Here is a 14,497-nt window from a genome sequence, read left to right as displayed (position 1 = left end):
AGCGGCTAATCCCCCACAGGTACAGGTGAATTCGGAGAGGTTTCACGCCAGATATCTCGTCCGATTCAAAAGGCAAGTAGCCCTACAGGTACGGGAGCTCGAGGTCTTGCTACAGATGCGACCGGCACGCGAAACGGAGCCCAAAACAGGGAATTACAGCCTGCTGTGTATTTTTGTAGGTTTAGGGTTTCGGCCCTGAACGGACCCTAATACCCCCAGGAGCTTCGGGGACGCAAGGGGATCGCTGTACAGGTGAACTGGCGCATTTTCGAGGCAGAAAACAGAGAATTCAGCGTGCTGCAGATTCTCGCCAGGTTTTGCAAAGTGTCCGTATGCGTTGGGAAAGTCACCTATTGCACGGGGATACTGACTGTGAAGCGTCCTAGTACAGTTATGCTACCGAAATCGGGCAAGAACAGGTGTTTCTTAGCCTAGATTGTGCGGGGCAGCTTGTAGGAGATCACAGGTTTTATTCCCTCTGTTAAAGAATAAAGAAATACCGAAAGGGACGCCAATTTTGGGGCCTGCAAGTTGTCGACGTCTGCTCGGGGCATTCTAGCTTCCGAGCCGTGTGTGTATTCAAGTGTTAATTCCCGTCGCAGGTTACCTTTGCAAAGTGTTCTGTGTGTGTGTCTAAAGTAAAGAATTTCGGGTGAAAGTCAACGTCTATCGCCCTACGGGCCAGTTTCATGGTTCCATTGCCGGGATATCAATCACTTTTTCCTTAAAGAGTGAGCCTGGATTGTTTTGGGTAAAGACAGAGTGCAGGAACGCGGGGATTACACTATGGCCGACAAGGGGAAGGGAATTATGGAAGAGGGTTCCTCTTCAAAGGACAGGCAAGAGATTCCTATGGTTTTCGAGATTGGCGAGAGCTCACGGCCACGTCAGTCTGTACCTCCTGTCAATGTGAATGTCCCTCCAGTAGTACAAGGCTTTATGACTGGGCAACTTGAGGATGATGCGTTCAAGACTCAGTTAGTTGCCGCGGTGAATGTCTTTTCGCAACTGGTGCAGAATCCGAGGTTTATGGAGTTCTTGCAAGCGCCACCAGTGCAACAGCAAAATAGGCAACCTACGCCACGTACGGAGGTTGTTGATGCTCAAGCCCAGGTACTTCATGTGGCGCAAGAGGAAAGGGAACACTCGCATGTTGCGGAGTCGGGGGCTCCAAAGCAGGTTCCTCCTGTGCTTGAACAGGTGGCTAGAACGCCTATTCCACATGTTATGCCAGTTCAGCCCGCCACCTTTCAAAGCCAACATGCTGTCTTGAATGGACAGGGAGCTGGATACCAGGCAATGCACTCAATTTTTCCACCACCCACGGTACATCCTGGGTATTTCGGGGGTGGATCAGTATTCCAAAGTATGGCTGGTTATGCGCCTGGAAGTCAGCCCGTACATGCCAGGAACAGTGTTCGGGGGTATGCAAGGCATCATGCCAAACCCCATGTATGGTAGTATCGGCATGCAGCAAGGTTTCCACTGCAACCAGGGCCAGTTTGGGGTGCCACAGGGTCATTTTGGCATGGCTGGTTTTTCTGGACAGCAGCCAGATATCTCACCTCTGACGCAAAATGTGAATGGCCAAGATGTGCCGATCATGCCTACTACAGTGCCCATGTTGCAAACCATTCCGTATGACAACTTGGGGGCACTAGAGAAGCCGAAGGCTTACAAAGAAGGTGGTGCAACGGTAAAGTTCGGCACCTTCAGTGGATTCGAGGATAAGACGAAGGCTCTTACCTTCCTCCAACAGTTTGATACAGCTTATGCGGGAGGGAATTTTACAGAGGCCTCGAAGGTCAGGAAAGCTGCCACTTTCTTAAAGGACAATGCGCTTACATGGTGGACGACATTGTTAATGCAAGGACAGGCACCCGCCACTTGGGTTTACTTCAAGCAAATGTTTGCATCTGCTTGGCTGTCAAATGAATTTGAAGCCGACGTCATGACTGATTAGCGCCAGCTTACTTTAGCTTCGTGCAAGAGCTTGCTGGAGTACAATAGGAGGTTTTGTAAAGCGCTACTCTCAATGACCTCTTACAGATTTGTGCCATTGACAGAGAAGATAGAGAAGTACTCTTGTGGGCTGCCTAAAGGGCTTCGCGATTACTGTACAAAGAACAGAGTGGCTACCCTTACTTAGCTTATGGAAGTTGCGAAGACTGGTCTTGCCTTGTTGAAAGGAGAGGACAGTGGATTTCCGAGCAGTGACAAAGGAGGGCAGCAAAAGAAAAATTCAGCGAAGCAGCCCTTTGTGAAAACGTCTCCTGATGCATCATAGGGGTCAGAAAAGGCCATCAAAGACAAGGATTCAGCCGGGACTTCTAGAGCGCACGCAAAGAAACAAAAAAGGAAGCCTTTTGTGCACAAGTCGCTCGAGGAAAAGAAGGTCCTAATGGCTGAGAACAAATGCTTTATATGCGAGCAGCCTGGTCACTTTTCTATCAATTGTCCACAAAGGAAAAGACCAGCTGACTCAGAGGATAAAGAAGACCAGAAAGGCAAGAAGCCTAAACCCATGGCAGGTTTAGTGCCAAACATGGTGGGTGACAGGCCCAGCACAGATGCTAGTGAGTTATGCAAGGGATGGGGTAAAGTTAGGGATCAGACGGCACTCATCTTCTTTGATCCAGGTGCCAAGGCCAACTTTATCTCAGCAAAGTTAGCTATGAAGTTGGGCATCAGAGCTGAAGAGATGGGGTACACAGCAGAGGCAGGGTTGGCATGTCCTGGCCACTCAGAGTGTGTTACTCCCATCATTGGAAAACTGCGTCTGCATACTCAGTCGTATGTGGACGCTGAAGAGTTTTACATCATGCCGCTGGAAGGTTGTGACGCCTTATTGGGGATCCCGTGGATGTTCCGAGTGCATGGAGTCTTGGATGCCTACAACAAAAAGATCACTGTACAGCATAGGGGCAAAACTCACATCTTGGATGTAAAGCTTAAAGGAGAGTCAGTCCCTATTGTATCTGCTTCTGCTATCACTTTTGTAATAAAGAATCATCTTTCTGTGTACTTGATTTTTGCACGTGATGTCTCAGATAGTGATCAGTCAAATTTATCTGTGTTAGGTAAAGAAAGGTCAACATTTTTGCAAAAGTTTAGTGACTGTTTTTCTGATTCATTACCGTCGCAATTGCCGCCAGAGAGACCTGAGGACCATCGGATAGATTTGGTGCCAGGGTGTAGCCCACCAAATAGACCTCCCTACAGGGTTATTAAAGAAGGGGCTGATTCAGCCTAGTTCTTCACCCTTTTGCTCCCCAGTGCTCCTAGTGCAGAAGAAGGATGGCTCATGGCGCATGTGTATTTATTACCGTGCGTTGAATAAGAATACCATCAAGAATAGGTTTCCTATTCCTCAAATTGATGATATTCTCGATCGTTTAGAGGGTGCTGCAATTTTCAGCAGGATAGACCTTAAGAGTGGGTACCATCAGATTCGTATAAGGCCAGAGGATGTGCACAAGACTGCGTTTAGAACGACATTTGGCCTTTATGAGTTTCTAGTGATGCCGTTTGGGCTAACAAATGCTAATGCCACGTTCAACAGAATGATGGACCAGATTTTCCGCTCACATCAACAGTTTGTTGGAACGTTCTTCGATGACATGATAGTGTATTCGAAGAATGAAGAGGAGCATAGGCGTCACTTGGCCATTGTGTTCGAAGAGCTGCGCAGTCACATGTTACTTGTCAATCCTAAGAGAAGTGAATTCTTCCTCGAAGAGATCCACTTTCTTGGCCACATAGTCTCAAAGGATGGTGTTAGAATGGATCCCGCAAAGGTCGAAGCTATCAAAACATGGCCAGACTTGAAGACTGTGCACGATGTCAGAAGCTTCTTGGGATTGTGTTCCTACTATAGAAGGTTTATCAGAAATTTTGCAGAGATAGCATCGCCTCTTCACGCTTTGCAAGAGAAAGAGGTCACTTTCAGATGGACCCAAAAAGAGATTTCAGCTTTTAGTCTCTTTAAGGAAAAGTTGACTTCAGATCCAGTTATTGTTTTGCCAGATCTCAGGAAGTCATTTGTGGTCCAGTGTGACGCGTGTGGCAGTAGCATCGGAGCAGTGCTAATGCAAGATGGACGGGTAGTAGCTTATGAAAGCCGAATTTTGCAAGGGCCAAAGAGGACTATGCAAGTCTATGAGAAAGAGCTCTTGGCCGTGATTCATGCGCTTTCTAGTTGGAAGCACTACCTCTTAGGTGCTGATTTTGTTGTCCAAACAGATCATCAGACCTTGCAATACTTCTTGACACAGTCAAAGTTATCCGAAAAGCATATGCGATGGGCAAACATTCTTTCCATGTTCCACTTCCAGATTATGCATGTGGAAGGCAAGAAGAATGTTGTGGCTGATGCATTATCAAGAAAGCCACAAATTTCAGCTGTGTCAATTCCTTATCATCATGAGTTAGATGACATGAAGGAACAGTATACTGCTGATGAAGATTTTGCAAGGATCTTTGAGCAGTTACAAGAGGGGCAACATCACGAGCACTACCTCCTCAGAGATGGTTTTATGATGATGCATGGCAGACTTTGTGTCACTAGGCCACTGCGACATAAGGTCATGGAAGAGAGTCATGTCCCACCGTATGCAGGGCATCGTGATATTGATGCAACAGTTAAAGCGATAGAGACATTCTTCTATTGGCCTACCTTGAGGAGAGATGTGGATGCCTTTGTGCGGGCATGCATAGTTTGCCAAAAGGTCAAGTTTGACAGGCAAAAGGCACCAGGGTTGTTACAACCATTGCCGATTCCGGATAGGCCATGGGAAAGCATTGCTATGGACTTTATCTTTGATCTTCCAAGGACGACAACAAGGAGTGATGGTATATGGATCATTATCTGCAGGTTCAGCAAGCAGGCCCATTTTATCCCTATCAGGAAGAAGATAAAATCTGATCAGATGGCACGCTTGTTCATGTACAATGTGTTTAAGTACCATGGTATGCCACAATCGATTATCAGTGATCGTGATCCTCGCATGACCAGTTTGTTATGGAGAGGATTGTTTGAGAACATGGGCACTACGCTCAAATTCTCGTCTTCGTTTCATCCACAAACTGATGGACAGTCAAAAGAGGCTAATTCTACTGTCTTAGATCTGCTGAAATGCTATGTGTCAGATAATAAGGGCAAGTGGGAACAGTATTTGCCTATGCTTGAGTATGCGTACAATAATACGATGCATTTATCTACTGGCAAAGCACCTTTTGAGATTGTTGAAGGCGGCAAAAAGGTTCCTCCCATTTTGAATACAAAGGACAAGATCTTTGAGGCAGATCAATATGTTGAGAACATGGATGAGATGTATAAGAAGATTAAAGTTGCCTTGGAGACGACTCAGGCAAAGTAGAAAAAGGCTGCTGATCGTCACCGTCGTGAATTGCTGTTATCACCTGGTGATTGGGTTCTGTTAAGGTTCGAAAAGGCAAGGTTAAAGAAGATGAAGGGCAAGGAACGGCTGTTTCCTAAGCTCGGCATGCGTTACTATGGGCCTTTTCAAGTGCTTGACAAGATCAGCGATGTGGCTTACAGGCTAAATTGCCTGATGCGTGGAAGATTCATAATGCATTTCACGTGAGTCTTCTAACTTCTAAGACCCTTCGTGGGTGATGTGCCAGAAGATATGCCAGATGAGGATCAGCCAAAAGTTGAGGAACTTGATGAGATCCTGGTACCTGAGCAAGTTTTGGCACATAAGGACAGAAAAGTTAAAGGACAAGTTGCAAGACACTATTTGGTGAAGTTCAAGAACTATCCACCTATGGATGCAAAGTGGATGGAAGAGCATGAACTGTCAGAGTCACCAAATGTGTTGCAGCTTTACCTTGAAGCCTTTGGGTTACAGCCTACTTATGCCCCAACCCAACGTGTGCAAAGGAGGGCTAATGATAGAGCCAGTACATCAAATGTACATATGAATTCAGTGTAATAGATGAAAATGACAAAAGTATGAAGGCCTCATTAAGTCATTCGTATCTATATGTTATGACCTTTCTTGCAGATACATGCGATGATAAAAGAGTGTTGATAGCACAAGATCATCAGTGGCGTGTATTAATGGTATGCAATCGAGGACGTTTGCGATTTCAAGAGGGGGGTATGTCACAGGGACGTGGCAACTATTAACTATGTCACGAGGACGTGGCAACTGCTAACTTTAGTTGTTGGTTTCTTTCCAAGGGGTTTTGTTTTATTTTTGAGACCCTCTTCTTGAAGTAGCGAACGGTCGGACATTGCATGTCCAATGTGAACGGTAGTTTCACCCGCAGATGGGTAGTGGTCGGCACTGGAATTCGTATGGTAAGAGGATGTCTAGGCTCAGAGCAATATCATATAGGTCCCCCTCGTCGCATTTAGCAAGTTGGTGGATACTAGGAAGCGAACTCAATAAAGGCCTAAAGTCAAGGTGTGACTACCAACTGAAAGTATCCGATAGTTGGGCCACATTGCATTTTTGGATGCGGTCCCAATGAGGATAGATGGTCAAAAGACCAGTGGGAGCCCAACGGAAGCATCTCCTAAAATTTAGGGAACTGCTATTTGGGGCCGAGAAATGTGTTCGCGTCATTACCTCCGGTATGACTAGGGGAACATTTTACAACTCTGCCGCGAAGTCAACTGGGCAACCGGTCAGGATATTTTTAAGCGGCGAACCCGAAACGGGAAAATGCTTGTAAATGCGCCAAGTGTCGATTTTTCATGAACTTCCCTCTTGCAGAAAAATGGGCGTTGATTTTTAAGTTGGGAGGAGGCCTCTTTTGCATCTGTCCACAGGTTAAGAGCTATGGAGTGCTTCCTTTCCCTCTTACGTACAGTGCGGTGCCAGAAGTGATGCCCTGCAAGCTACGCACTGCCCTCTCTCTCCCCTACGAGCAGTATGTTATGCCCCACTAGTGGGCTTTTCATTTGACCAATGTACACTTATGTGGGTTCATGCGCGATTGCCGAGGAAAGAGCCTCTTGCACAGGTACTCGATAAGCTAGCGGCTTATCCCCCACAGGTACAGGTGAATTCGGAGAGGTTTCACGCCAGAAATCTCGTCCGATTCAAAGGGCAAGTAGCCCTACAGGTGCGGGAGCTCGAGGTCTTCCTACAGATGCGACCGGCACGCGAAACGGAGCCCAAAACAGGGAATTACAGCCTGCTGTGTATATTTGCAAGTTTAGGGTTTCGACCCTAAACGGACCCTAATACCCCCAGGAGGTTCGGGGACGCAAGAGGATCGCTGTACAGGTGAACTGGCGCATTTTCGAGGCAGAAAACAGAGAATTCAGCGTGCTGCAGATTCTCGCCAGGTTTTGCAAAGTGTCCGTATGCGTCGGGAAAGTCACCTATTGCGCGGGGATACTGACTGTGAAGCTTCCTAGTACAGTTATGCTGCCGAATCGGGCCAGAACATGTGTTCCTTAGCCTAGATTGTGCGGGGCAGCTTGTAGGAGATCACAGGTTTTATTCCCTCTGTTAAAGAATAAAGAAATACCGAAAGGGGCGCCAATTTTGGGGCCTACAGGTTGTCGGCGTCTGCTCGGGGCATTCTAGCTTCCGAGCCGTGTGTGTATTCAAGTGTTAATTCCCGTCGCAGGTTTCCTTTGCAAAGTGCTCTATGTGTGTGTCTAAAGTAAAGAATTTCGGGTGAAAGCCAACATCTACCGCCCTACGGGCCGGTTTCAGGAAGGCTCTCCCTTCCTTAAGAAAAAGGAACCTTGAGCACAGTTCGGAGCACTCATCTTGAGCAAAGTTCAACATTCACTTCCGCTGCACCTAACACGCGAAGAATGTCGTGAAGCTCGTTGAGCAGAAACTGCAAATATTCTATTGAATCCATGAATTCCATGTCTTGGGTTCTTTATAGCTTATACCCTGTAAGATAGAGCGATGAAGACAGGAGCGCGCCCGATGCGCGATGAAGTAAGGGTGGGAGTGACTAGTAAGTTCGGGGTCGGGACCCAAAGATACTTCAAATAACAATTTCCAGTAGTCTCTGGTTTGCTCTCTCTGCTCTTTTGGAGGACCGGTATGCTTTCAGAAAAGCACACGCCTGATGGTCTGATACCACTGTCACAAGACGGGCACCACATGCCAATAGAAAAGAAATGCACAAGAGCAAGTCATCGCGCTACATGAGACAAAGGGGGGAGAGAGATGCACAAGAGCAAGTCATCGCGCTACATGAGACATAGGAGAAGGCAAGCTTTCCATTAAAGTTGTAAACCTGCACCCACTACTCACACACACACTGTAGGTCACTTCATGAACCAAAAACCAGCCCCAGCCTCAAAATGGACGCCCCCTCTTGCTGAGGTGTCCTGCAGACTGCTCTCCTTCTGCCAAGTGTCCAGTTTGCCAATTCCCTAGTTCCCATTGACTTATAAAGTTGTAAGTGACTTTCCGAGTGGCCCAGACTTCATTTGGCGCACACAAGCTTCCATACTCATCAAAATTCAGTGCTAACTGGCCCGACCACTCCCAGACTGACCGACCCAGACTCCCGACGTGAGAAACCTATTCGGCCGCAGCCGTTTCACACTGGCCATGCAATGTCTACTTGCACCTTTTCAAGGGTTCTGCGGAAAACAATTAAGAATAAAAATAAATAAAAATATCTAGTACTTATTTACGGAAGGCAACAGGAAAAATACACCTCCTGGTGACATCAATGCCCAATAATGGGTGTAGAACATATGCTCCCAAGCACAACACACTATACGCACGCACACACCATAGTGATTGAATCATTGACAGTGGTGTTGTTAGGCACATGACTTCTTCTCATAATTTGATGGACCATCAAAGGCCATACGAAGCTGCAGCTATTTTTAGAGAAAGATAAGTGGCTCATGTACACAGTGAGAGGGCTATGGAGCTTATTCCAAATGGTTGGGGGAGAATGTATATCTCCCATGTGTTATATGTGACTCGATTTGGTTATGACATCTTGTATGTGTATGAGTTTTGCATGCTTGGTATGGTGGTTTTACTTGACGAGCATAGGGTCTCAATTCGAGATAAACTTTTCGGCCTGAAAGTCAGAGGGGATACAGTTTCTATGTAGACTTGGCATGGTGGTCGTATTTGACAAGCATAGGGTCACAATTCGATAAAGTTTTCGACCTGGAAGTCAAAGGGTGTAATCACTTCCGGCAAGTGATCGGATGGAAAAACAGAGATAACCGCAATCTACACACTTGGCAACACTTTCAAAACTTCAAAACAACTTGGAAAGAAAAAAAGAGAGAATCTACGCAAGAGACACGGAGTGGCGGAGTTCCACTCCCTAGATGGCACTGGCCAAAGATTCGCGTCCCTTTCAATAGTTATTTTTTAATTATTGATTCAACAAGGTACAACTTCCGAGGGTCCGACTTGCTTCAAGACTCTAGCGTCCATATGCTCTCTAAGAAGTGGCCCTTTGGGCACGTATAGACTTACAAGGGATGGCCAAAAGCAGACCCCCAAAAGCTATAGTTTTAAAAGCACTTGAGCTTAAAAGTATCAGCTGTAAGGTGCAGCGGAATGATTGTTTGCGCTTTGCTCAAGATGAGTGTTCCGAACTGTGCTCAAGGTTCCTTTTAGTTCTTATGGAAGGGAGAGCCTTCCGTTCTTAATGGAAAGTGCTATGATCACAAACAAAGTGAATGGACACTGTGCGTGCAAGTGTATGAGACTGAGAGATAGAGAGAGAAGAGAGATACGACACCAGAGACGTTGTAAAACCCTCCTCCGAAGGCCCCACTCGTCGGCGAGAGTGGTCTACTTATTGATTGCACAAAGTGGTACAATGACGATGCAAAGGACTGATGCAACCTGGGACTATGTCGGCGACGATGACGGTGATGACGACGACAACTTAAGGGCTGAAATCTGCGATCTTCTACTGCTGAATTCTGACTCTATGTCGATAACGACGATGCACTGAAAACGCGGATGCTGAAATCTGCGTTTTCCGGGCTGAAACTGTAAACCTTGCGGAAACTGATCGTGCGGCGAGGAACTGCTGCGGGAAGGTGAGATCTGCGAGGTTCGGGACTTGATCTGCGATGTCTAAAGGCTGAAAACTGAAAACGCTGGTCCTAGGGCTGATTCTGTCGCGATAGATCTGCAAAACTCTGAGGTTGCTGGCAGATGCAAAAACGCTAGGGCTGAAAATGGTGTTTCTGTCGCCGCGGTTCTGCAAATGCAAAACGCTAGGCTGATTTGCTGTGGTCTTGTCGCCGTGGCTCTGCAAATGCAAAACGCTGGCTGATCTACGATGGTCTTGTCCAAAAACGCTAGCCAAGTTGCTGTGGAGCAAAAACGCTAGAAGTCCTTGGGGTCCTGCTGAGAAGGTGCCTGTTGAGCATGTGCTCCTGCTGCCTCTTCTGCCAAATAGTGCTAGCTCTAGTTTGCTTATATACAAACTTAGCAAAATTGCCCTACCTACTTTTGTTGGAAAGTCACTTCAAAATAATAAGTGAAAATACCAATAAATAGGAAAATAGGCTAAATGCACTGGAAAATTCCCCTAACTGATGCTAATGGATTCTAATGGGAATTCCAATGATCATGTTGTGTGCAACCAGAGAATATGCATCTATACTAAGTGTCTGGGCATGCACGATCTACGAATAGACTCACAAAAGTGCCAGATCACTCCTAAACTAGACTTGACTGGAGTGACTGAACCCTGATCATGCTGTAGCTTGTCGACGGACACATAGGGCTGGATGTGTCACATGACATCAGCTCTCACAAACTCACCTTGAAATCTGCCCCAAATCAGCAAGCAAAAAATGTTGAAATCCGTACAGCATGCCACGCGGTAGGTCAACGCAATTTGCGGAAATCTCCTCCAACGTTCAAGCTTTTGATGATTAGGTTTTAGGCCCCTCGGCCGGTGCTCCATAAGTTGATCGGGGTTAAGGTTATTGATTCCTAACCCCTAGGTTACTTTAGGCCACTCGGCAAGACTTTGTAAGTTGGAGTTTTCTTTTCTTTCTTCTGCTCTTCCTCTCTTGGCCGGTTCCTGCAAAACTCTAAGTCAAGTTAGTTCACGACCCGAAGGTCACTCAGATGTGCTAGCATCATGCAGATGACCCTAGATGCAAATACCACATAGAGAGAATTGATCACGGCAAAGAGGATTCCGGCTTCGACCAAGAGCTTGGCATGGACCACCTTTCTAGGGAAAATGAGTCTGGGGCGGACCAAACGAATGCATTGATTCAATGCATCTATGGCCTCAACGCAAAAACCCTAACCCTAAAACACATCACAAAGGGGGTCTATGTCGTCTCCCAAATAAGATTCATTGCTCTTGCAAAGTCTGATATCAAATCATTTATCTAATAAGTCCAAATTATTGACTCAAGCAATTTGATCACCAACAATTATTTATGTGTGATCCATGCAAGTTTGAGCCTTAGCGAATAATTTTCCCTCACTAAGCAAAAAAGAAAAATTCTCGTAGTCCTACACAAGTCATGGAATCAGAGGGAATGGTGATGCTTGAGCCTAAGAGATCTTAAGGGCTTTGAAACATTCACGAGCCGCTTAGAATTACTCTAGGGGTTCCGATAAATTTTTTGCCCTAAAGATGACCTCAAAAGGCATTTCCATTGATTGAGAAGCACCCCAAAAACGAGGAAGAGTGGACCATAAGGTGTCGAAGGCACTAGAAATCTTCAATTAATAGCGGAAAATGTTTTAAGGATCCTGAAGTCATTAACCAGGATCGAAAGGCTTAAACATGAACCGAAACCTGTGGTTTTCATGTCCCACCAGTTGTGCAGCCAATAGGAACTGCATTAAGCAAGGAAGCAGTCCACTAATGTGGCACACCCGAATTTGATCTATTCACACTGATATCTGATTTATTGATGTATTTGATTCATCCTATGGATCGATTTTCGGCCATTTAAGAACTTAGATATAATCAATCTTTCTGTCTTTCTCACCAAACCCAGGTTTGAGTTCAGTGTTCCACTATTCCAATCCTATAATCATTGTTTGGGAGCATTGCCACAAAGAAAGTAGGACTTTCAAAATTCAAAACCACTAGTTCAACCTTGAAATAATGGAGCAAACGAGCTTCTTGACTGCATTAATCATGAAAAAATTCTATTACAATATCTAATTTGCCATAGGAAAAACCATGGGTATGGCGCAAATCTTATTCAACTGAAAGAACCTGAGGGAGACATGTCACCTACCAAATAGATGTCTCTACACTCTGCTTACCTGGGACAGAAAAAAAGTGATCAAAATTTGCTGGGCGATGTAAAGTGGCTAAAAAAGCAGCAGAAAATATTAGAAGACAAGCACAAAACAAAGATACAGGAGACATCACGATTTATACTTGCGGCATCCCTCCAAATCAAACCCCTTAGCCCTCTCTTCAGACACTAATACAGGTCTACGTCAAGTCATATTCACCTCAACACTTGCAAAGACACATTTTGCAAGCTCTACCAAGCGTCCTATTACAGAAGCTAGAGCTCAAATGATCAATAGAACAAACGACCATTAACATCCAACTCATCAGAAATATATTGGGCCATTCACTAGAAACCCAAATTGCATGAAACGTATATATATATCTCTCTGGATTGCTCCTACAACGTTAAAGTTTCTCTTCATCCCTTCTTCTTCTCCCCCTGTGTGTGTGTGTGTGTGTGTGTGTGAGAGAGAGAGAGGGGGGGAAAAAGAGAGGTACGGCACCGAAGTTGGCAGCTGCACGACAGACAGAACCAATGTTGCCTGCATGCTGAGTCCCGACGAGCACAACACGGGCATTCCTGAGAATTCCGTCGGAGAAGTCGGGAACATGAATATCGCGTCCAGGAAGAGCTGGAGTAGCACTTGAGCACACCCACAAACGTACACTGAGAGATGGACTAGCTCGCCATAGCCTCCTCTCTCGAGAAGGGTAGCAGGAGCACAGCCAAGAGACTGCGCTTACCGTGCTCATCGCTTAATTACTTGAGACATGCTCATCAATTATTACCTTTGGCCTGCCAATGGCGAAGGCCAAAAGTTGTTTTTTTTCCCCAATGCCCAGCCATATGTGATAAAGGTTCCTGCCCAAAGAGCAAAGGCATTAGAGTTGTGTTCTCTTTGTCTCTGGTTTTGCTTGTTTTATCCTTTACTAATTTTTCCATTGGTTGATACATAAAGTAATCCTTCCTATGCTGATCAATTCCTTGAGAGAACCATGATGTTGTAATGGCATCAAAGTCATATGGGAAAATGGGGGGATACTGCTGTGATCCTGGGGGGAAAGAGAGAGAGAGAGAGAGAGAGAGAGAGAGAGAGAGAAGGTAAAGAACCTTTGGGGATGACAAGGAGAGACATTGTTGTCTGAGTGGGAGAGCCTGCATTAAAGTTGTATGGAAAAATGGGGGGATACTCTTGTCATCTTGGGGAAGAGAGAGAGAGAGAGAGAGTAGGTAAAGAACCTTTGAGGATGACAAGGTGGGGCAGTGTTGCCTGAGTGGGAGAGCCGGAAGCACTGAGGGTAGGGGCAATGTTAAAGCTATAGGCCCAACAACCTATTTGTAACTAACTAAAAATAAGGATTTTCTTTTTTGTTTGTATTTTATATTTCAAACTTTTTGGCCTACGGAAAGAAGAGGCTAAAGTCATCATAAGCTTTGGATACCCTACAGCTGGCACGTATTTCTTTGGACATGGTGCAATTGATGTATGATGGAGTGGACATAGTTTTATATCCCATGCTCTCTCTCTCTCTCTCTCTCTCTCTCTCTCTCTCTCTCTCTCTCTCTGTGTGTGTGTGTGTGTGTGTGTGTGTGTGTGTGTGTGTGTGTGTGGCCCACAACCTCGCTACCCAAATGTTGTAGGCATTTAATGCCATCCATAGACTTTAGCACATAGAATGCCTCTGACCAACTGGTGCAGGGGCATATTTTGACGTGGCACGCCCTTTTAGCTTGTTGGCAGGCTGGTGGAGCACCCCTGCCTTGACCAGCCTTGATATACACAATTTTTCGTTCAAAGCTCCTTGTGCTCAAGTCTTCCATTCAATTAGCAGACCCAAGCGAATGCTCTATCAACTAATGTGCTAAGCATATCTCTCTGTCTCTCGGGTCCGCACTTTGCAGCCCACCACAAGAGCAGTTCCTCCACAACCATTTTGTTGTTTGTGGGATTGTGGATAGTCATCATAATGGCCCTTTGCTAGCCTTCAAGCTATGTCACTCGAGGTCTCATTTTGTCTGCATGCTCACACTCTTGCTTATTTGTTAGCCTTTGAGCTGTATCGCTCAAGGTCTCGTTTTGCCTACATGCTCACACCCTTGCTTATCACTTCTGATCATCTCACTGTTGTCTTTGTTGAGCTTTTGGTTCACACTTAACCCTTCGAAGCTCTCAAGTGTGTAGTCTAGCGTTAGAGCCAGACCAGCTTCCTCACTACTCACATGTTGCATGTCAACCCAACAATTTTGCCTTCAGGCTTTGTATATCAACTCCCA

General features: G+C 45.8%; 1 protein-coding gene across 2 annotated transcripts in view; it reads right to left on the bottom strand.

The window, feature by feature from the left end:
* Positions 1-13,031, bottom strand: part of LOC147445348 (uncharacterized) — a 46,675-nt gene extending 33,644 nt beyond the window's left edge. The window contains exons 1-2 of one of the 2 annotated variants that reach the window (XM_086524886.1): positions 12,726-13,031; positions 12,218-12,237 (exon numbers count right to left, since the gene is read on the bottom strand). In XM_086524886.1, the coding sequence (XP_086381012.1) occupies positions 12,218-12,237; positions 12,726-12,975 (270 nt within the window). In that variant the 5' untranslated portion in view covers positions 12,976-13,031. The remainder of the gene's footprint in view (positions 1-12,217; positions 12,238-12,725) is intronic. The other variant, XM_086524885.1, reaches the window with a different exon arrangement.
* Between the last annotated feature and the right edge of the window lie 1,466 nt (positions 13,032-14,497).

This window comes from Adiantum capillus-veneris, chromosome 12 (assembly GCF_014529385.1).
Source record: "Adiantum capillus-veneris isolate H3 chromosome 12, ASM1452938v2, whole genome shotgun sequence".
Classification (NCBI taxonomy): domain Eukaryota; kingdom Viridiplantae; phylum Streptophyta; class Polypodiopsida; order Polypodiales; family Pteridaceae; genus Adiantum; species Adiantum capillus-veneris.
The sequence above is the reverse complement of the archived record's forward strand: the minus strand, read 5'-3'. Positions and strand labels throughout refer to the sequence as shown.